This window comes from Calliphora vicina, chromosome 1 (genome assembly GCF_958450345.1).
Source record: "Calliphora vicina chromosome 1, idCalVici1.1, whole genome shotgun sequence".
NCBI lineage: Eukaryota > Metazoa > Arthropoda > Insecta > Diptera > Calliphoridae > Calliphora > Calliphora vicina.
This window is the reverse complement of record NC_088780.1, coordinates 6,777,935-6,801,518: the sequence shown is the minus strand read 5'-3', so window position 1 is coordinate 6,801,518 and position 23,584 is coordinate 6,777,935. Positions and strand designations below refer to the sequence as shown.

The 23,584-nt window shown below is 32.1% G+C and overlaps 1 protein-coding gene across 1 annotated transcript; it reads right to left on the bottom strand.

Moving 5' to 3' along the window:
* Window positions 1–4,693: 4,693 nt before the first annotated feature.
* Window positions 4,694–21,996, bottom strand: LOC135949095 (piggyBac transposable element-derived protein 3-like). Its single transcript, XM_065498555.1, has 3 exons — window positions 21,984–21,996; window positions 20,131–21,762; window positions 4,694–4,938 (listed from the first exon to the last, which is right to left on the bottom strand). Exons 1-3 carry the CDS (start codon window positions 21,994–21,996, stop codon window positions 4,694–4,696), a joined length of 1,890 nt encoding a protein of 629 aa, XP_065354627.1.
* Window positions 21,997–23,584: the final 1,588 nt, after the last annotated feature.

Below are 23,584 nucleotides of genomic sequence, written 5' to 3'. Positions count from 1 at the left end.
CATCAAGATCTAAACGCCCTGCTGGTACTTTTAATTCGCTGCCTACACATAATGATTAAGAGTGTACTGGACAAATACCATGAGCAACCAACGTCTGTGTACCATAACACGCACGGTGAAAATGACGACGGATTGGATAGGCAAAAAGACGATATAACCAGAAATAACAATCGACTGGAACTTCAAAGGCCGCCATAGCCGGCGAAGACAACTATAATGTTGTGGAATGAGCTGAGGAAGCTAAAAATAGAAATTAGTTAATTGTAGAAACTAAAGGAATTTATGTATAAAATATAACTTCTTGAAAACTATTTCTCAACAAAATGATAGTTAAATAAGGACTGAGATCGACAAAACCTTAACACACGTTTAATATCAATTATGTTCATTTGTTGTTAATCTGATTAAAATGAGTCCGTTGATAGAATGGAATGGTCCACATGATCTTTCTAAGGCCAATAAATAGAAAACATTTTCAAAAGAGCCCCTAACACATCCGGTAGGAAAGCAGTCCGGTTAGCTCAGTACTCGGTACGAAAAGTTAAAGCCAATACAGGTTTAAAAACATACAAGGCTCAAAAAGTTAATGACAGGAACTCTGCTAAAAATTTAGAGGCCAAAGACAGAGCACTAGGGATGCCAGATTCAGATTCGAAAAAAGCTGGACATTGGGGTTCAAAAAGCTGGACAAATCAAAAAAAGCTGAACATTAAAAAATTGCTTAGAAAATGTTAATTTTGGTTTTTTGTAAATAATTTTTATTAAAAGGTATTTTTTAAAAATATTTAAAAATATAGAATTACAATTAAATATTTTCATTTAATTCTTTAAAATTTATTTAACTAAACGTAAATTTTTTCGGTTCAGTCTAGGGTTCCTATGCGGGAAAATTTTCGGGGCAATTCCCGGAATATTTTTTTGTAATTTTTCAGGAAATTTTCATCGGGAATTTATTTATAAGTTTTCTTCTTATAGTTACAATATTCAGATTCGTTGTGATGGCCAATTTTTTGAATAATTGCAAGAATCATTACTTTTGAAATAACCGAATTATTTTCACTCATTAAGAATGATCAAATTAAAATTTTATGTTCTTAAATGAATTATTAAGGTGCCTAACATTACAACTTCTAAGGATATTTATATTTAGAGAAAATAGTAACAATAATAGTGGTTTATATTTTATTATACACATGATTTGAAAAATGTCTATTTCGAAACTAACTACACATGTTTTACAGATTTAACATAGTCGAAATTCTTAAATTTTTTAATAACACAATAGAATTTTTTAATACCGATCAAAACTAGAGTGTAACAATAAAGGGAAGATAAAAAGTCCGAGAAATGTGCCATAGATTTTACTACTACATATCAAAAAAATCATTTTCGAGACGCCCAAATTTCTCAACTTTTATTTTTAAGGTTTTTTTAGATATAAAAAAATCGTCAGTTTTTCCAAAAAAAAAAAGTGTTTTTAAGGCTTTGGAAAAGATTTTTGTCGAAATTTTTTTATCGTTAATTTAGCTCATTTTGTAGGAATGTTAAAAAAAATTCATTTCTTTAGAGATTACTTAAAATAGTAAACAGTCTTTCAGAAAAAGCGTTGCTACTGGTATTAAAAATTCGAAACATTCAACTTTTCTTAAATTTCCAACAAGTAATAAATAATATGAATAATTTTGTCGAAAATTTATATTTAGCTGGACAAATTAAATTTTAGCTTGAAACTGGACAAGCATCAAAAAAGCTGGACAATCCAGCCAAGTCCAGCTCGGCTGGCAACCCTACAGAGCACGGAAATTGAAGTAAAATTTTATACAAAAACAAGTAAGAAAGTATGGTCGGTCAAGCCCGACCATATAATACCCTACACAAAGTAAATGAGCAAAAAGATTTTTCTTTTAAAATTTCAATAATTTATATTCGTGAGTGATTTTCGAAATGGGGGTTATATGGGAGCTGTGACCAATTATGGACCGATCACCATGAAATTAGGTCGTGTGATTTATGTCTGTATGAAAGTTATTTATGTTGAATTTGGTGTATATACCTACATTTTTAAGAGTGATTTTCGGAAGAGGGTCTATATGGGAGCTACGACTAATTATGGACCGATCGTAACAAAATTTGGTGACATGAATTTTGTATATATAAAACTTATTTGGATTTTTGTAGATACATATATAAATTAAACATTTATGACCGATAAAGTCCAATTTCGCCAGGACATTTGTATGGGGGCTAGGTGAAATAATGGACCGATTTCAGCCAGTTTTAATAGCATGGTCCTTGGGCCGAAAAAAATATATGTACCAAATCTTATCGAAATATCTTCAAAATTGCGACCTGTACTCTGCGCACAAGGTTTACATGGCCAGCCAGACGGACGGACGTCGTTTAATCGACTCAGTGATTCTAAGTCGATCGGTATACTTTAAGGTGGGTTTTAGACAAATATTTTTGGGCGTTACAAACATCTGCACAAACGCATTATACCCTCCCCACTATGGTGGTGTAGGGTATAAATATACCAAAAATTTTAAATAGAAAAAACTTTAGATTATGTTAACCTAGAAGAAAAACAAATTCGTAACATAGACCCGAGAATTTGTGTGTTTTGGTGGAAGCAAATCAATTTTTGAAACCCATCCAGAAAAACCGTTCTCTCCAACAGAACTTAATATCACTTGAGATACCATTTTATGCAGTTAAATATTAAACAAGTAAGAGAGCTAGCTATATTCGGCTGTGTCGAATCTTATAGCCCTTCGCCAAATTATACTTTAAAATACAAATTTTAAATATTTTTGGGTAAACAAAATTTAAAAATAAGTTATTAAAAAATTAAAAAAAATGTATGGCAAAAACATTTTTTTGAAATTCTTTTTAAAAAAATATATTTTTTTTAAATTTATTAGTGAAATAAATTTTAGGAAAAAAAATTTTTTGGTGAACAAAAATTATGGTTAAAAAATATTTTTCCCGAGTTTGACCTATTGTAGGACCGACTATTATATACGCCGTTGCAAAGGTCTTTGAAATGTCTATCATTAGAAATCCATATTGTCTATATAAATGACTTAGTAATCCAGATATATGTGGATCAAAAATATGTAAAATATCGAGGTTGTCCTGGTTTTTTCCTTATATCTCAGCTATTTGTGGGCTGAATTTCCCGATTTTAAATAGAAACCAAACCTATAGCCGATATATTGATATGTGAATCATGTATTTAAAATATTTCGGGGCTACGGAAAGCTGATTTCAACATACAGACGGACAGAAGGACATGGCTACATCGACTCCGTTATCTAAACGACCGAGAATATTTATACTTTGTGGGGTCGCAAATGAAAAATGCAGAAATTACAAACGGAATATATACCCTTGCCACTCATGGTGAAATGTATAAAAATGTGTTGTGTATACTAAATTCTTTCTCACATTGTACCCCTTAGCTCTACATATGTGGGAAAATACTAGTATTAACATCCTCTTAAATGACTATTTTTTGATACACCTACATTAAACATACCACAATATAAAATTATATCTGTATGTGAGTGAGTATGTATGTATGACTCTCTGTCTGTGTTTATATCTTGTAAATGTTCTAAAACGTTAATATATTTAGGTGACCTCTGCTGATCGTTTTCATCGTTTCGTTTCATACACAATATCGTGCCACATAACTAAACTCATTCCACAAACTGTTTGGTGTTTGTATGCACATATGTATATTGTTAAAGTTGAATAATAATATTGAATATTGAATAGAAGACAAAAATATTCTGTAAATGAAAATACCATGGTGGAGACCATTTACGCGGTAAATGATGACCTAATTACCATAATCATATAAACGTACCTCATAAATCTTTTTTGTGTTTCGTTCGTCGTTTGTTTGGTCGTTTATTCGCAGTTGCTGTTTGGTGCTGTTCGTTTTCAGCTTGAATTCTTTTTTTTTTTTTTTGCAACCACATGCGGTGGTTGGTGTTTTTGTTTTTGTTAGAGTTAAGTTCTATGTTCAGCCGTCGGTAGATTCGCATACGAATCAGAAAAATTCTCGTAAATGATTTATGGTAACAACTTGTATGAACGAGTACGTTCGATACCTTATTTTTTTTTCTGCCAATAAACTTACGATTTGAGGGAAAAAATTTTAACTGAAATAAAACAAAAAAGAATTAATGCTTGAACTTGCAATAGATAAAACTTTAAAGTCAATATGCAGTCTCTCTAGTTTACACTATAAGAAAATTAGTTTTATAAAAAAAATATATTTGAACTTTTGAACGGTGCTCTGAAGAGCTTTATATTAAAACTTATTGGTGAGAACAGTTGTTATCCGGAATTAAATCACGGAAATCACGGAATTCTTCCCTGTAGTCATCATTTCAAGTTTGCAGTTTTATTATAGTCGTTTTAAGCCATTTCATTTATATTTTCTATTAGGATTCTGTATTATTGAGACAAAAGTTAAGGCATTGCTCCAACAATTTTAACGGTTCTTGACATTTAAAAATCCTTGAATACTACCCGAGTTTGGAAACTTGTAATTGGCACTGGAAACTAAGGTCTTTAGATGGAGAGAAGTTGGATTAAGTAAACGATCAAATATGTCAATGGTATCATGTGACGCTTTAACGCATGCAGGGAATAAGTTGGAGAGGGATTGGTCTAAACGAAACTATCTGGATCTCAATTGCCGTGTTTGTTTGGTGTCTTGATAAGGAAATGCGATGAGTTCGGTAACCTTCAACTGGTGTGGTTTTTCAGTGCTGTCCAAAGTTGCCAATGAAGGAATTTTCTCATATGTCTCGGGGGTCGATCTAACTCCGTATGAATTTTGGTGATGAGATCCCAAAATGATACATTTATGTATCTTGATGTTTTCAAAGAGGTTGGTATGATCGAAAGTTTTGATGTCTTCGACTGAAATAAGCTCTGTTTATGCCAAATCAATATTGGTGATTGTGATGAGCTGGGATACAGAAACTGCCTGGCTCTTCCAAGTTAGGAACCTAAACTGCCTGCACAAGAAGTACAAGCAGTTTGCACAGGTGACGGGACTTTAAATGCTATACGATACATATATATTTCCCAACAGAATTTATATATACGTGATAATGACATGAGTATCCTTCAATATATTCAAGGGAATTTTATGGGTAAAACTGTAAGATTTGGGGAAAAGAAATGCTTTGAATTTCTTCATGATAACAGTATTGCTGTCTGTACAAATATCTTTGTTTTACGAGTTTGCCTGACTCCATTAAGAAAATGCATGGCATCTTCCTTATAAGGAGTGAGATCGAAACAACCTTAACACACGTTTTCATTAAAACTTTTAACCCAAGTATTCTTTGATTTTTTTTGATCAAGTTTAATATCAATTATGTTCAATTGTTGTTAATCTGATTGAAATGAGTGACGAGGAAAAAGTGCGAACTTAAATTATTAAATATTTTCAACAAAATTCAACTTGATACCACAAAAAGTTGGCCAAACAATCAAAGGTCTGTCATCAAACTGATTCCAATGTTATTAAACAGTATCGGGAGAACTTGTCCGTTGATAGAAACCCTGGTTCAGGTAGAAGGAATGGTCCACATAATGTTTCTAAAGCCAATAAATAGAAAGCATTTTCAAAAGAGTTTCCAACACATCCGTTAGGAAAGCAGTCCGGTTAGCTCAGTACTCGGACTATTTGGTACGAAAAGTTAAAGCCAATGCAGGTTTAAAAACATACAGGGCTCAAAAAGTTCCTGACAGGAACTCTGTATATATTCTGAATCGTTATAGATAGCGGAGTCGATATAGCCATGTCCGTCTGTCTGTCTGTCTGTGTGTTGAAATCAACTTTCTAAAGCCCCAAATAACTTACATACACGAATGATACATCAATATTTTCGAAATTCTTCCGGCTCGGTTGCAATTTAAAATCGAGAAAATCGGTCTACAAATGGCTGAGATATAAGGCAAAAACCAGGACAACCTCGATTTTTTACCTATTTTTGACCCATTAATAATTACTAAATCATTAATATAGACAATATGGATATCTAATGATAGATATTTCAAAGACCTGTGCAACGACGTATATAAGACCATAGTAAGTTGGACCTACAATGGGTCAAAATCGGAAAAATATTTTTTAACCCGAATTTTTTTTTTTACCAAAATTTTTTAACTAAATATTAAAAAAAATTAAAAACTAAAAAAAAAATTTTAAAATTTAAAAAAAAAAAATTTTAAAAACAACTGGAAAAAAAATTAAATTTTGTTTACCTAAAAATATTTAAAATTTTTATTTTAAAGTATATTTTGGTGAAGGGTATATAAAATTCAGCACAGCCGAATATAGCTCTCTTACTTGTTTTATGTTATGCTTGATGGAATGTTGTAGAAAAGTTTAGGATTCAAAAGCAGAAAATTGTCCCAAAAACTTCTTGGTATGACAAGCAATATGCAGTTGCGGCAAAAGAAGCCAATTTGTAACAAATGGCTCTATAAATACCGAAATTTACATCAAGGAAAGTTTACAAAAGATGATGCTTCCATTCATAAGACTTCTTAATGGGTCTACTTATTTTTGGCCAGATTTGGCATCCTGTCACTATGGTAAGCAAGGTACAAATATCACAATAATGTGTTATTTGTACCAATAGAGGTAAATCCTCCAAACTGCCTGGAGCTGAGGCTAGTGGAGAGATATTGGGCTCTTGTTAAAAGAGAATTGAAGAAAGTTGTTCAAAAGTGTGGTAGATTTTAAATGGAGATGGACGGACTACCTGTTCGAACAAAGTGACAGAAAGCTCTATAAAAATCTTAATGGAAGGGTTTCAAGAAACGTTCATAAATTCTTCAAAACATCAGCATGGTTATTCCGAATAACCAAGTAGCAACTTCATGCGAAAGATTGTGGTTTATAATAAATTCAAATTCAACATGCTTAAGATGAATAGAAGTAGAACAATAATCGAAAACACGAAATTATATTAATTTTTCTTAAACCTCCAAAGTAGGAAGGATTTCTTAAACAGAAAATATGTACTGGATACTACTAGACTTGTTCAAAGGAAATGTTCTTGCAACATCGTTAATTTTGGATTAGGAGACATTCCATTATTTTTGCTCATTAAGGATTAAATTGTTTTAATAATAGAAAAAATATATATAAATGTTTGCTATCAACATTTTTGCCAGTGTATTTAAGGTTTGAAATACCTAAATATCGACTAAGCATTTACTTTAAATCGCATACTCGTAGTCATAGTCATACTACGTACAGGTATGAATGTATCATGATCATTATTAATTCATTTTGCATCACTTGTAATGAACAATTAAATTGTTCATGTGTTTTCTGTCTTTTTGTTTTATTTTATTTATTTTTTTTTTCAAACTAAACTTGGTTTCACAACCCCAATTCATAGTCAGACAATTCTATTGTGAATTGTTTTTTGTTTTTTTTTGTTTTGAGTCAGTTGATTTGTTAGTTTGTTTATTTGCTTAAAGGCGTAGCTCTAAAAAAATATTGACCATGAATTTAACATTTGGAAAGTGTCAATAAACGCTAAACATAACCAGTCAACAAAACAGTAAAATTTTAACATTAAGTTCGTGCAATTTGAAAACTTGATATGATTATTGGTTGTCCAGATACTTTTTTTTATAAAATTTTCGTAAAAACAACTAGCAGACACATTTGCAACACAAACTCGTAAAACACCCAAACGCAATTAAATTTTAAATTTATTAAAGCCACACACTTTTAGAATTTCAAATTTTTCCCATAAGCTGCTCTGGCCGTTTATGGCCATAAAAAGGAAATCTTTTGTTTAATCATTTAATGTTAAGAAAACTTTATTTGAAACTTAATTGTTTTCTTTTTTGGACTTTCGGTTATTTGAATTTTCTTTAAAGTCACTAATCAATCGCTCTCTTTTCACTTATCAATCAATTGAAATGAATTGGATTTGTGCTGGTAAGAAAATTTCCTTGTAACAAAATGACAACACCAATAAAATACTCGTACTACTCTTCAACAATTGTTATCCAGTGTCTTAGGATGATGATGATGATGGGGATGACGAGACACAATAACCATTAACAACAATCAATTTAAGCAGTCAGCAAGCCAGCCTGCCAACAATGTTGGCTTGACACTGTCACAATAACAGAATAAGAGTAAGAGTAAAACATCAAGAAAAACTAAAAAATACAACAAAAAAACAAAAACAGAGAGCAGATGAAAAGAGATCAAAAGATCAATAACCAAAACAAAAACAAACAACATTTTCAACTATTTATTTTCTTTAAACCAAAAAATCACAACAAGAGCAGCTAAGACCACTTTATTTCTCCGGCCATATCCAAAAATCAAATCAATTTTGGAAAAAACGCAAAGGAATTATAGACAAGCAAGCTCTAAATTAAAATGAAAATGCTTTAAAAGATCCCATATTCTGCCACTTTAGCAGTGAGTGTATGTAGAGATCGTTACAAAAAAAGAGTAGAAAATAATGATTATTCTTGTTGTATGTAGTTCAGTGGGAAGTCAGAACTCTAAATGACGTTGAAGATGACGATGATGCTGTTCCTGCAAACATATTCGTTAATCAGAAATTGTCATCATTTTTGTTTGGTTTTTTTATTCTTTTTTTTCGGTTTTAGTTTATTATTTTTTCTTCAAAGCTTCTTCGCGTATGATCAGTATCTCAATGAAACACACTGTTGGGTATTTTTTTCTTATTATTATGAGAGTCTCCTACATTAAGCAAATAAATAAGAATGTGGTTTGGTTTCTAATGTTTTCGATAGTGGTTGTCAGACCCAAATCCATCATGTCATAGTTAAATCCAAGAGAGATTACGTATCTCAATTAGCTTTTAGTTTATTGAGATATCAAGGGGAGCTGTTTAAGCAAAGTCTCCATCATTGTTATACAGCTAAAATAGATCAGACATTTCATCGAGGTCAATCGGACCCATAAAGATCATTCGTTTCTCTATAGTGCGAGACTGTTGCATATTAATTTCTAAACGTTCTCCTGCTCACTGGCATCACCATATCTGATAGGAATCATTGTAATCAAGGAAGAAACATCCTCTGTGAATGCCCGTTTCTTCTATACATACATATACTGAATGATATATCTGAGACATCGGGTACCAGACTGTGTAGTCTACTTGGATACCTGAATGAGACCGGTTCGATTTAGTACTATTTTCACTAGCATCGGTTAAGTTTTCACCGATGTAAAATAGCATAAAGTTAAAGAGATGCCAGAATAGTTGAGAGGTCAAAATCAAAAAAAGTAGTAGTCATTTTTAAAACTTCGAATCACTTTCGGCACGGGAAGGCAAAGTCCTATTGAGCTAAACCTTTAAGAATCGTATTTTTACACTAAATGGCACAATTCTAGAAGTGAGCATCTATAAAAATCGGAAATCGATTTTATAAAACCCCGTAGTGGCCATATTTGACTATCTGTACCTTGTTATTCTCCAACTAATGCTTATATTGGCTGAGTCTTCAGTTCTAACGCTGAGTTCTAATTTGGAAAGAATGTGGGTTATATGAACGCATTTACAATAGGATAGACCCTGAAATTGGCGTTATTCTCTATGTGTTCAGCAACACAAATTATGATTAAATTGCTCGTCATATCGTTGAAAGATAATCAGGGGCTGTTTTCGTCCCAATGCACGAACTGTGCTACGATTGTAAAAATTCACGGTCTCCACATTCCAGACACTTACTTTCTTAGTTCTTAGATAACACTTCAGTGATTTAGAAGTCTTCCTGGTATAGAGAGATTAAAGGTCTTTAAAATAATAGTTATATTCTCGCCATTTAAGTAAAAGATAAGTGGCAATTAGTGGCACATTTCCTCTCATGGTACGAATTGAGGTTCCATTGTGAGAACGGTAGTTGTGAATTCGTGAGCCTTCTTGAAATATAATTATTAAGATGGAACCTTAAACTCATTCACCATTTCCCCATATATTCTATTCGTACATCACTACGTGGAAGGTATGATCCACCATCCTAAAATCTAGCAATCGCCGCAATTATTTTGAAGTAAATTTCCGAGTTCCAAGTTCCTTCCCAACCAAATCCAATGACAATCCTTTTCAAAAGAATCGCAGGAAAACTTGCTGTGTAGATCCTGTTAACAATCTTATAAATCAAGCCAAAACTTTATATAATGAATGTTCCATGACATTCAATTTGAAGCTCAACTTATTATCAAAATTATAACAATATGAGATCGAAAAACCTTAACACACGTTTTTCTATTATAACAATATAAGGAGTGAGATTATGTTCATTTGTTGTTAATCTGATAAAATGAGTGACAAGAAAAAAGCCAATTTGGTCCTACAAAAAGTGGGCCAAATAATCAAAGGTCTGCCGTCAAACTGTTTCCAATGATAATAAAGAGTATCGGGAGAATTTGTACGTTGATAGAAAACCTGGTTCATGTAGAAGGAATGGTCCACATGATGTAATAAATAGAAAACAAATTTAAAAGAGCTCCCAACACATCCGGTAGGAAAGCAGTCCGGTTAGCTCAGTACTCGAAAAGTTAAAGCCAAAGCAAGTTTAAAAACATACAAGGCTCAAAAAGTTCTTGACAGGAACTCTGCTTAAAATTTAGAGGCCAAAGACTGAGAGCGGAAACTGAAGTACAATTTTATAAAAAAATATACCTGCTGCATAATGGATGACGAAACGTATCATCTGGAAAATTTCGCAGCTTCCAGGTCAATATTCTTTTGTTGCTGAGGGAATAATCGAGGGAATGTTGTTTAGGATCCAAAAATAGAAAATTTTCCCAAAAAGTTCTTGATATTTCAAGCAATATGCAGTTGCGGCAAAAGAAGTCAAACATTTGTTACAAAGGGCTCTATAAATACCGAAATTTAAATGAACGAATGTTTACAAAAGACTTCTTAATGTGTCCACCTGATTGGGCATCCTGTCACTATAGTAAGCAAGGTTTTGAGTGGTTCTAGAACAATAATTTGGTATTTGTACAAAGAGAGGCAAATCCTCCAAACTGCCTGGAGCAAAGGTCAGTGGAGAGATATTAGGCTCTTATTAAAAGAGAATTGAAGAGCATAAAAAAGGTGTCCAAAAGTGTAGTAGATTTTAAACGAAGATGTATTGGATGTTGTTCAAAGCAATGGGATGGAAGTCGGATTCTTGTACTTCCTAGGAAAGTACAATTTGCTTTTGCTTTTGCTATTTTCAGATAACTTATTTTCTCTGGATTAGGCCCCCTAACGCCAACTCTATACCAAACAATAGAAGAAGCTATTTTTGTGTAGACCCAGTAAACGACCTTTAAACCCGCAACTCTTACAATGGCGCTATTGCAGGAGCAAAGACAGATTGTTGTCTTTTTCATCTTTTCCATGACATTCATTTCGAAGCTCAACTTATTATCTAGAACGATACCAATATATTTGGTTCTGTTGGTAATATTGAACTCGATGTTGTTCAAAGCCATGTTACTTTCGTTTGGTATTCCCATACAGCTTCTTTACGACAATCTTAAACGAATTGGAGGAACAATTACTTTGAAGACCCAGTGAAGAAGAAGCTCTTTACAATGGCCCTCTTGTTGGAATAAAGAGTCATTCTAGTCTTCTTCACCTTTTTCATGGTATTCAGTTTGAAGCTAAACTTATTTCTAGAATCATACAAATATTTATGGCTCTCACTCGTTGTCGGATATCTAATACTTCCTACTAAAGGTAATAAGTTTTTTTTTGGGATTTGTGGCAAGACCGTATTTCCCAGCCAGTTTGAAATAAATTTGTCATTTAGCGCAATAGAAAATTCATCCAAAAAAAGTAAAGCCTTTAGATTCAACACAAAATATTTAAAATTTTTAAATCACATTCATTGTTCTTGAATCTATGTCCGATATATTAGGATTTGAAATAAGAAAGACATGAGATCAAGAGGGGTTGGCTTACGCAACGCTCGTGTTTTCTAAAAGTAAGTGTAATAAGTGATCCTCATCATTAACTAGAACTACACAGTGTTACCTCACACATAAGAACTTGTTTTTGGAATAACTTTTAAAAAGTATTCCACAGTTTTAAACTTTTCCTACGTGCAATTAAAAGCTGGGTGTTCCAACTTCGTTTTGGGTGTCTCGTAATATTCTTATTGTTTGCTTCAGGGAGATTCGTTTTTTTTGGAAGAATTGCAGAAGCGCCAATACAACAACACATTATCGTCACTTGAAATCAAATGCCCAGTAATAAAAAACATTAAATAGCGACAGACAGACAGCAACGATCAACATATAGCCAAACAAAAAAATCAAAGCTCTATTTATTACAACATATACGGGGAAAAAGCTAAGGCAAACATTCAAACAACCAAACTATAATACAATATTAACTCAATATAAATCCACTAGTAAAAGTCATTCATCGAAATTGATGTGACCATTTCATCTATTCCATTGTTTGTTTCCACGTTTGCGAACATCGTCATCATCATCATCATCGACGACATCATAGAGGGACATCACTCTGTGGCCGAAACGACAACATCATTTCGTAAAGTTATTAATTTCAAAATGGGATTGATTGAATGACAAAATCTCTGGACACTAAATCGGTAAATAGTAAATGACAGACAATATTCATCACTATACAAAAGCTAAACGGAATACAAAGATATTCTGTTCGATAGATAAATAGATAGATGGAATGGAATGGACGAACAATGAACGAATGTTGGGTTGATGGTAGTTGTATTTGTTGTTGTTATTTTATGGCACTGTCAATTGTATTAGAGACCAATGAATTAAGTCACTTGGGTAGCAATCTCCCATACAATTCAATAGAAAGTTTATTATTGCTAAATCCTGCACTCCAGCAGATATTTAGATAGCAACTAAGAGAGAGAGAGAGCGAAATTTTATTTCATACCAACAACATGGAAGCAGTATGTTTGTTTTCCTTACAAAACCACTGACAATTGAGTGATTTGTCATGGGCGTCTCAGATTAATAGTATGTATTATATACAATATAGTTTCAAATAAATAACTAGACTTAAAATTGGACATAAACAATACATTCATGTCTTAAGTGTACGAGTTGTGTACTAGAACTGAAGAGTATTAAGGTTTTTGTTTCTTTTTTTTTGCGCTTAACAGCAAACACAATTACGACGACTTTGTTGAGAACTACAACGATGATGATGATGACGACGACGTTAACGTCACTAGCAATTATAACAAAATATATGATCTTACTGTTATAGCTAGACAACATGTAAGATCTTTAGAGTGATCTTTATGTATAAGTTTGTTTTTATTTTTTTTATAGGCGTATTTAGTAAACATTTGCATTCATTTTTTAAATTATACCAAACAACCCTCCTCCTCTTACTTTTTTCTGTATGATTTTGTTTTGTTAAAATTGTTGCAAAATAGTATGTATGTATATATTTTTTTGCCGTTTGGTTTGTTGATTTTTCAAATTACATTTTCGCAACAATTTTCTGGAGCTTAAGAAGAAAAAATTTATAAAAAAAATCAAACAAATAGCTAGACGTAGTACATTCATACTTTTATGTGGATTTAATATCCACTTTGCAGTTTGTTACTAGATCGAGTTCAAAGTGCTTCAATGGTTTTGTGGACCGTTTTGACTGCACCACTGGCAATAGCACACTAGTATAATAGTGCCCCAGCTTATTTTTTTTTTCATCTTTGAGGCTTCCATGACTAGCACATGTCTCTGTTATACGAACTATTTTGCGAAAACTTGATGATCTACGTACAACGGCAAATAACATTAATTTCAATAGGGGTGGAGGGAAAAGGTAATTTCGTTGGGTGCCCCCCTCTAAATAAATTTAAATAAATCCTTTATTTGCTAAATTATCAATTTTGGTAAAATAATCTTATTTTGTGAAATTAGCCCATTTTTGGATTATCAACTGTGATAATCTAAAAACTGGAGTTTCCAAATAACTGAAAAATTTGAAGACCTCAGTTTCGGTTTTGGGCTAGTTTAATAAATATTATGATAATATTGAAACAAGAAACAATTTATAATATTGTTACGTTTTTACCTTTTAAAAACGGTGATTTATTTGCTTTAAATAAACAATATTCTTTTGATTGCAAATAAAAGCAGTTTAATAGTTTAAAATCTGTAACTATTTAAGGATTTAAATTTATACAACCATTTATACACTCTTTTCATACACACACTTATTTTACACACTTTAAAAGCAGACTTTATAATGACCAAAAATGCTCTGAAAATACAGTTGATGTCAATTCTAACAGCGCCTATGATAAAATAAACTGACTGCAACCACTGCCACTATTTATATACACTGCCATCTTCCAGCAGTTTCATACATTATCTTAACGGATAAAACTAGAATGTTCTATTTCTAGAGCTTCAATTTTAATGTTAGCAGCTATGACCATAGAGAATAGACATAGAGCGGAAACTGTTCTATCAAAGACCTAACTCAGTTGTCAAAAACCTAAAAGTTGAGAATGTATTAGTAGAAAATACTATGTGAAAACAAAAACAACACTCGTATGTGTGAATATTTTGAGTAATTTTTTTGTTTGAGTTTTTTTTCTAGTTTCCGCTCTATGTTCTCTATGGCTATGACATTGTACAATTCATTGGAATAAATTTACGTATTTTTGAGAATTTTTATATAGATATGTATATGGGGGATTTCATGTCAAGTGAACCAATTATTAAAATCGATGGCTTCCGATCGGGATGAAATGCACCAAGGTTAGACCTATTGGATAGTAATTCAGACACAATTTTTCAACAAGATCGGTCAAGAACTCTCAGAGTTAGAGGGGGTCAAAATTTGACATTTTGGCCAAACATGTGTTTTTTCTCATCCATGTAACTTATTACCTATTGTTCTTAGCAAAATGTGTCCCAAATAGTTTACATAGCTATTTCTTCAAAAAAGAAAAAGAATATTTAAAAAAAATTTTAATATTTTTTTTCCGAAATAAACTTTTTTGAATTTTTTTTTTCAAAATGGGCCCTTTTTTCTTAAACAAAAGCTTAGATATTTTCTTTGAAGACCTTTTTAGTCGCTTAGTGGGATATTTTGTAACTCAAAATATAAAATTTTTGAAATTTTTTTTACAAAATCTAACTTTTTTCCAAAATGGGCCCTTTTTTAAATTTTTTTTAATTAAAAGAAAGCTTAGGTCTATTCCTCTATAAGCTTTTTGGTCTCGTAGTGGGATGCGTGTGGAATATATGTATATCAACATAAAACATACAATTTTTTATTTTATTTTTAAATATTTTTTTTTCGAAATATTGAAGAAATATCTATCTAAACTCTTTGGGACGACACATTTCGCTAAGAACAATAGGTAATAAGTTACATGGATGAGAAAAAATGCAAATTTCATCCTGATCGGAAGACATCGATTTTAAAAATTGGTTAAAATCCCCCATATGTGTATATGTATAAGTCTTTTTGGCTCACTCTTTAAAAAGTCGAAGTCCGTCTGTATGTTGAAATCAACTTTCCGTAGCCCCCAAATAACTTACATACATGATTCATACATCAATATATCGGGAATTCTTCCGGCTCGGTTGCTATTTAAAATCGGCAAAATCGGCCCACAAATGGCTGAGATATAAGTAAAAAAACCGGCTTAACCTCGATTTTTGGCCTATTTTTGATATATATCTGGATTACTAAGTCATTAATATAGACAGTTTTGATATCTATTGATAGATATTTCAAAGTCCATTGCAACGATGTATGTATATAAGGCTATATTAAGTTGGAAATAAAATGGGTCAAAATCGAGAGAATAATTTTTAACCCAAATTTTTTTTGTCATAAATTCGTTTTCGAAAAAAAAAAATTTGAAAAATATTAAAAAAAAATTTGAAAAAAATTAAAAAAATATTTTTTTGGAAAAAACATTTAAAAAAAAAAATTAAATTTTGTTTATTGAGATTCGGCACAGCCGAATATAGCTCTCTTACTTGTTTTCCATAAATTTGTTATAAAAGAAAAAACCGAAGAATAATTGTCGGGAATTCTTCAGGCTCGTTTGTTATTTAAAATCGACTAAATTGGCCCATAATTGGCTGAGATATAAGGAAAAAACCGGTATAACCTCGATTTTTGGCCTATTTTTGATCTGGATTACTATATCATTAATATAGACAATATGGATATCTAATGATAGATATTTCAAAGTCCATTGCGACGATGTATATAAGGCTATATTATTGGAAATATAATAATAATTAAAAAATTTTTTGTCTTAAACTATTTTTCAAAAAAAAAAAAAAATTTAAAAAATTAAAAAACAATTTGGAAAAAAAACTTTTTTGAATGCAATTTGTAAAAAAAAAAAAAATTTTGTTTATTAATTCTGTGAATGGTATATAAGATTCAGCACAGCCGAATATAGCTCTCGTATTGTTTTCCATAAATTTGTTATAAAAGTAAAAACCGAAGAATAATTGTCGGTTTTCGATTTTAAGCGTTTTTGGTTCCGAAGCTTTACAAAAATCTATATCGAACAGATTTGAAAAGGAGACTATTATGATTGTTCGTGATCTGGAATAGAAATATTTCTTCCTTTTCACTAATTAACGGATCATAAAACCGTGATATGGATATGGAATTTATTAAAATAGTTTTTAATTTTTTGGAGGGTTTCTTACCTTCTTACTTAATTCGTGTTTTTCCCTCCACCAATATTTTAAATTAAAGTTTGTTTGTGTGTTCCCGTAGACCTAAAACGGAATTACACTAAAAATAATCATCATATTTTGTTGTTGTTGTTGCTTTAAAGATTTCAGTTGTTGCTGTATTAGTTGTTGTTGTTGTTTTTAGATGTTTTTGTTCAAGTTCCCACTAACTAAAGCGTAATTTAAACTAAATCGATGTGCGAGGCTTATGCGTGCAACTTACAAACAATTCGAGTACTAGTCATACATACTCGAACATCCAAACATATCTACACTAACTGAAGGATAATGGCCTTCTTCATAAATACATACATATACGAAAATATATGTAAGTTTAAACAAATGTTAGCTGGAAGACAGTGTGTGATGTAGTATATTAAACAATATTAAATATGTATATTGAAAATTGAGTATATAAATAAGAATATAATTTATATTAATCATACGCACCGTAGCGTATGATTAATTTATAATTGGTCGATTCACAAGGTATCCATCCTATCATGTCATATTGTCATAATGTTCTAATTGTCAAGCAAAAAATGTCCTAAAATAATACTACTCTGTATGCTATGTTTATTGTGTTATCGTAAACAACCAGCAAAGTCCTGCGCCAAACGCTTAAGAGTCAGTGAAATATTAGAACATTGTGACAATATGACATGATAGGATGTGATTGTGAATCGACCAAATAAATATTGGGGAATTTTTTGATTTTAATTTAATGATTATTCCAACGATTTATTTTAAATTTAAGTACTGGCCCTAAATGGTTATAATAACAACCCTGGTTGGCTAGCAATTCGAAACGGCTAAAGGTTAAATGTAGCATTAATGCTAATTTGGATTATTTCGTTGAAATCAACTTTATGGATTCAAAATCAACAACAAACAGAACAGCACTGCATTGCCGACTATTGCAGTACTAAACATAGAAGAACACTGCAAGATGTAGCTAATTACTACGAGTTTTGTATCTTATCTTTTGTTAATAAAATTAAAAGTTGTAGGCAGATTTTAGTCATTTATTGCTTGTTTTATTTGGAACTTCGTTTTCTATATGTGTAAAATTAAGAGCATATATGCATTTTCCAATTTGTAATGCCGTTTTGAAAAACCATTTAATGTTAAAATCCGAAATGTATTTAATATTTAGTTTCAAGTACTCTACTAATAATTTTCAACAAATAAATTGGAAGATATCGATCCTTAACAGCGAAAATATCTTAACCAACAAAATGTGCGATTTAAATTTTTGAATGCAAATCAATAATTTAGGATCGTTTGCATAATCTGTTGAAATTTTGTAGAAAAAATTCACACAATCACCAAAAATACTTCTCCTGTAAAGTTTGTTGTTATACAGTTAATATATTGTTACGTTTTAACCTTTTCAAAACGTTTGTTTATTTCCTTTAAATAAACCGGATACTTTTGATTGGAAATAAAAGCCGTTTAGTAGTTTAAAAATTGTAACAACTCTTTATTTATTTAAAATGTACAATAACAGAATTAAATAGTCACTAAATGTTTTTTATACACGTTTATAAATTCGCAGAAATACAGACACACTTTATAATGTACACGAATTCACTTGAAAAACACAGCACACTTTAAGGCACTCAGTTGATGTTTATTCGAAAAGCGTCTCTGATAAACTCACTCACTACTGCAACCTCTGCCACTATTTATAACACTGGCATCTGCACTCTAGATTACTCTTTAACTGTCAAAGCTCGTATATTCTAGAGCTTTCTAATACATACGCCATATGTGGTGTACTTTCTCAATGTTCTTTAACTGAATATTCGAATTCGAATATACGGTCGCAGAAAACAGCGTTGTCATACTTACGATCAATGATCAATTGAAAGCTTTTGTTCAATGTTAATAATGCTCACAGATATGTTACAGTTTGAGAGGCACTGCTATTTGAAAGCATTATGCAACCGTTAAGATCGTTATATTTGAATTCAAGTACAATTTCGGAACAATATTTTCAGGGTTAGGGCTCGATATTATAAATGTGACTTGAATACAGCTTTTAAAATCGTATCAAATATCCTTTGTTACACTGTTCAAACATACAAACAATACGATTTTTTCTGTTTTTGTATTTATATGAAACCTAGTGTATAATTCACTCTGTTGAGCTTGCAGTTTTATTGTTGTTGGACTTTATTTTTTTCGTAGACTACCACCAACTAAACAGTACTTAAATTCATACACATATAAATGGACGTAGTAGATATCTGGCTTGTATGTACATATGAAAACATATTTACTCCTATTTACTACCTTTACCACCACAGAGCACTTGCTGCATCTAAAATGTTGCAACGAAAAATTATTGGTTGCATGTGTCTGTGTGCGAGTTAGAATGTGTTCCCTTTTTTCGCCTTCGTCGTCTGCCTCTTCATGAGATTCATAATAATCAATTATTTCTATGTAATTTATGGTAATGTTTATCCATGATGGATTGACTGCTCTAATGTCGTTCTAAATCTTTCCTCTGCGTCTGAGTGAGTGTGTGTTTTCTACCAAAACTACAGCTGCTCCGGCTGAAAATGGAAAGAAAAGGAAATGTTTTGAGGCAGTGTTGCGTACATATCCAGAGCCAATATCTCTAGACAAACATACACAAAAAGGCATTACTGAATATGATGATTTTTGTTGGGAGTACGTTACTCATGTTGCTACGGTTTTTGATTTTGTTTCGTTGTTAACTTAGGTGGTTAGAATGATGTTGAAACTGGCGCATTATATAAGTTTTGTACTCGTATGTGTATTACTTTTTCGTTTCTTTATAAATTTTTAGGATTTTTTTTTTCAATTTTTTTTTGTATGGTTGTCAGTTATTTTTTGCAGCCATTCAGCCAGCTTAGGTTACAAGTGCATCATCAAAAAATTGTTTGTAAATCTGTTCAGTTCAGTGTGACTTTGTGCTAGACAGACAGACATACATTTAGCCAGCCAAAAAATGCAGCCAAATCAGCTTGTGGACTCATATAGACAGACAGACATATCTACATTTCTTATATACAAACATTTGTACATATGTATCCCTTTCCGACCTATAGCCTATCCAAGTGATAGATTTATCTAAATTTTTAAATTCTGTTATTTCTGTGTACATAGAACAATTTAAGGTATTAAGTTTTGTCAGTAAGACCCTTTATCCTTTTTTTCAGGATGCGCACAATTGTTGCAGTCCGGTTTATTTAGCAAATAAAACAATCAATATCTTTGAAACAATGTTATTTATTTTTATTTTTCCGTATGGTATTTTACGAAACAATTTTGTTTCTTACTAAGGCATAAATATACCTGGCATTTTGAACAATATGTTCGCGTTCTTGATTTACATCCGGCAAGTCGGCAGCATCTTGCTGATGACAAATCATGCTCAAGAGGCCAGTGTTTATATCCATCAAGTCTTTTGTCTTGACATGGTTGTTCGGATGGACGATATTTTTTGGCAACATTTTGGGGTTCTTCATCTTCATCTTCAGATTCATATTCATTATTTTTTTTTGTATCTATAGCTACTAGCTGTTTAGCTAATGCTATTTTAAAACTTAATAAATCATGGGTATTTTTTCGAAGTTGAGAATTTATTTTACAGTGATCTCTGTATTGCATCCAGGCGTTGCAGCACACAAGATCAATAAAATGTATAAACACTTTTAAAGTCCATTTTCGTGTTTTAAAAAATGACCTGTACGATTCCATTAATTGATCGCAAACATCAACGCCGCCCATACACTTGTTGTATTCCCTGACGATTCTAGGAGCTGGAACTTCCACATACCTTTTCTCTTTTTTTTCCCAGCGTTTCACGTGTTCAACTGGGCCACACCCGTAAGCTGAAGATGCAAGAATTACCGACTTTGAATCCTTCCACTGCACCACGACAATATTGTCTTCACTATGACAAAATTCCTCCATATCACCCCTTTTCATGTGTTTCTCATTCGTGAAATGTACGTTTTTTATTCTATTCCTCATTATTGTTCCAGTAGCATAAATTCCACGTTTCAACAGTGCTTGTAGTAGTGGTATTGTCGTGAAATAACGGTCAAAAAACAGTTTGGATCCTTCAGGAAGTGTTTCAGCCAAACGCAAAACAAAGCCTGGTCCTAATCCTAAATTTGAGCATGGAAGTGGTGTAGTCTTGCCCTGATAAATCTCAAAATCAAGGACCAGCCCCTCAGAGGTTGTTAAAACTTCGTTTTTCAATCCCACTCCTCTAGGTTTATTTGGAAGGCTTTGTCTAACAGGGCACCGACCAGTAAATGGTATCATTTGTTCGTCTATTGAGTAATTAGCATTACATTTTCTTGGAATATTTCTACAAGCAGATCTAACACGTTCAAGTAACGGATTTATTTTCCAAAACACGTTTGATTGTTTCTCTGCATCTGTTACTTCATTGTTGTCCACCACATGTAGACACATGCGCAAGAGAAAGAATCGATCACGACTCATGGTATCAGCTACAATAGGGAGTCTTGTGGTTTTCTCCCAGTACATGCGAAGCCTTGGATAGCGAATGCAGCCCATCGCAATGATGATTCCAAAAAAATTTTTCATTTCAGCTACTGATGCTCCCAGTGCTTTGCCCTTCTCGGCCACATGGTACCTGTTTGTGTACTCCGTTACTTTTTCTAAAAACTCATCATTGAAATACACGGAAAAATAATGATAAGGGGTCTCTATAGGTGTGTTTGTGTCCGCAGTTGCATAAGAGCTGCTTTCCAACTGATTCTCAAACGGTCTTTTTTTCCAAATATCACGACGATTGGCAGTTTGACTTGACTCTGGTGGTGTCTCTGATAGAGCATTGAACTCTTCTTCATTGTCGCTTTCCTGGTCTGCCAAATCATTTGTTACAACTGGTAATTCCCAAGTTGCATCCACACACTCATCATCACTACTAAAATCTTCCAAATCTGAATTTAAAATTTCAGCAAAGATATCGTCTTCAGTTAGTCCACCTAAGAAAAAGTAACAAGAATAGTTAACATATTTTTATAATATAGTCCTAACACGCACAATTGTAGCACTTCAAACAAATTTGACGAAAAAATATCAAAAATCACAAAATAATCACAAAATTACACTTTACATACAATATTTAATATTTTTCTTATTGGAAACACGTGTTTGATAAAAGATCCCACAAATTTAAATAATTTTAATTTATATGCAAACTTACCCTTTCGACTCATTTTTACATCTGTACAAAGTACACAACTGAAACTACGAAATTAATATTAAAAAAACAAAAATTTATAACGGTTCTTTATAATGATCAACAAAGACAGAGCATACTCAATAGTGTTTTGCCGGTCTTACTGCATAACTTCATATATTAAAGAAATTATAGATACTTAAACATACCCGCACAATTGTGCGTACACGGTCGGAAAGGGGTATGTTTGTATTTATTAAATTTATTGTAGCATGCGTCAAGTGTGTGCGGTACAAGTGGTATGTATGAATGTTTGTTGTTGTACTTGTGTCTGTCTGTCCGTCCGTCCGTCTGCCTGTTTCTTTGTATGATGAGAAGTTTTTCTTCACGTGTAGATATAATTTTTCGCTACAAATAAAATTAATGTACAATGTTTACATGCTCTATGTAACCATTGAATCATTTAGATGAATGTTGTTAGTCGCTGTTGGTTGTTGCTAGCGTTTGTTGTCTGCTCAACTGCAATGTATGGAAAAACTACCGTGAAAAGTACAGGTGCCTTGAAGTTTTTTTTTCAGTTTATATGTTGTTGGGGGTTTTAATTGAAAATTCGTCTAAGAATGATTGTTAGAGTGCGAGGGTGTTTGAAAAGTTTGTAAAAATCATATCAAAACTTAAAATTATTGAATAGCTAAGTTCGTTATCACAGTTATACACACGATATTCTATGGCTAATACTTTGGATTTTGTTGAAATTCAACTACAAAATACTGATAATTTCCTTTAATTTGTATTTGGATAGTTTCCATTATTTTTCGTTCAACATCATTGAAAGCCATTTAAACTCTTTTTAACGCATTTTCAATCATTTTTGCGAGAACTTTGTGCGAAACATTCCCCCACTCTTGACTTGATAATCTCTTTGAGATCATCTGTGGCTTGCACACATAAACCCAAATAAAAGTAGCCTGGAAAGTTTAAATCGATGGTTTTTTCGACAACTGCAAACGACAAAACGAGGCCATCCAATTTGAAATAATTTCTAGAGGAAATCAGACTTAAATTTGAAGTCATTTTGTAAACGAAAACAGACTCCAATTTAAAGACTTTTTGTAGACGAAAACAGACTCCTATTTGAATTCATTTTGAAGTCGTTTCCTAGACGAAAACATACTCCAATTTGAAGTCATTTTCAAAACGAAAACAGACTCCAACTTGAGTTTCCTAGACTCCAACTTGAATTCATTTTCGAGACGAAAACAGACTTAAATTTAAAGTAGTTTCCTATAGGAAAACAACTCCAATTTGAAGACATTTTCTAGACGGAAACATACTCCAATTTGCAGTCGTTTTCTAGAGGAAAACCGACTCCAATTTGAAGTCATTTCCTAGACGAAAATAGATTCCAATTTGAAGTCGTTTCCTAGATAAAAACAGACTCCAATTCGAAGTAATTTTGAAGTCATTTCCTAGACGAAAACATACTCCAGTTTGAAGTCATTTTGAAGTCGTTTGCTAGACGAAAACAGACTCCAATTTGAAGTCATTTCCTAGATGAAAACAGACTCCAATTCGAAGTAATTTTAAAGTCATTTCCTAGACGAAAACAGACTCCAATTAAAAGT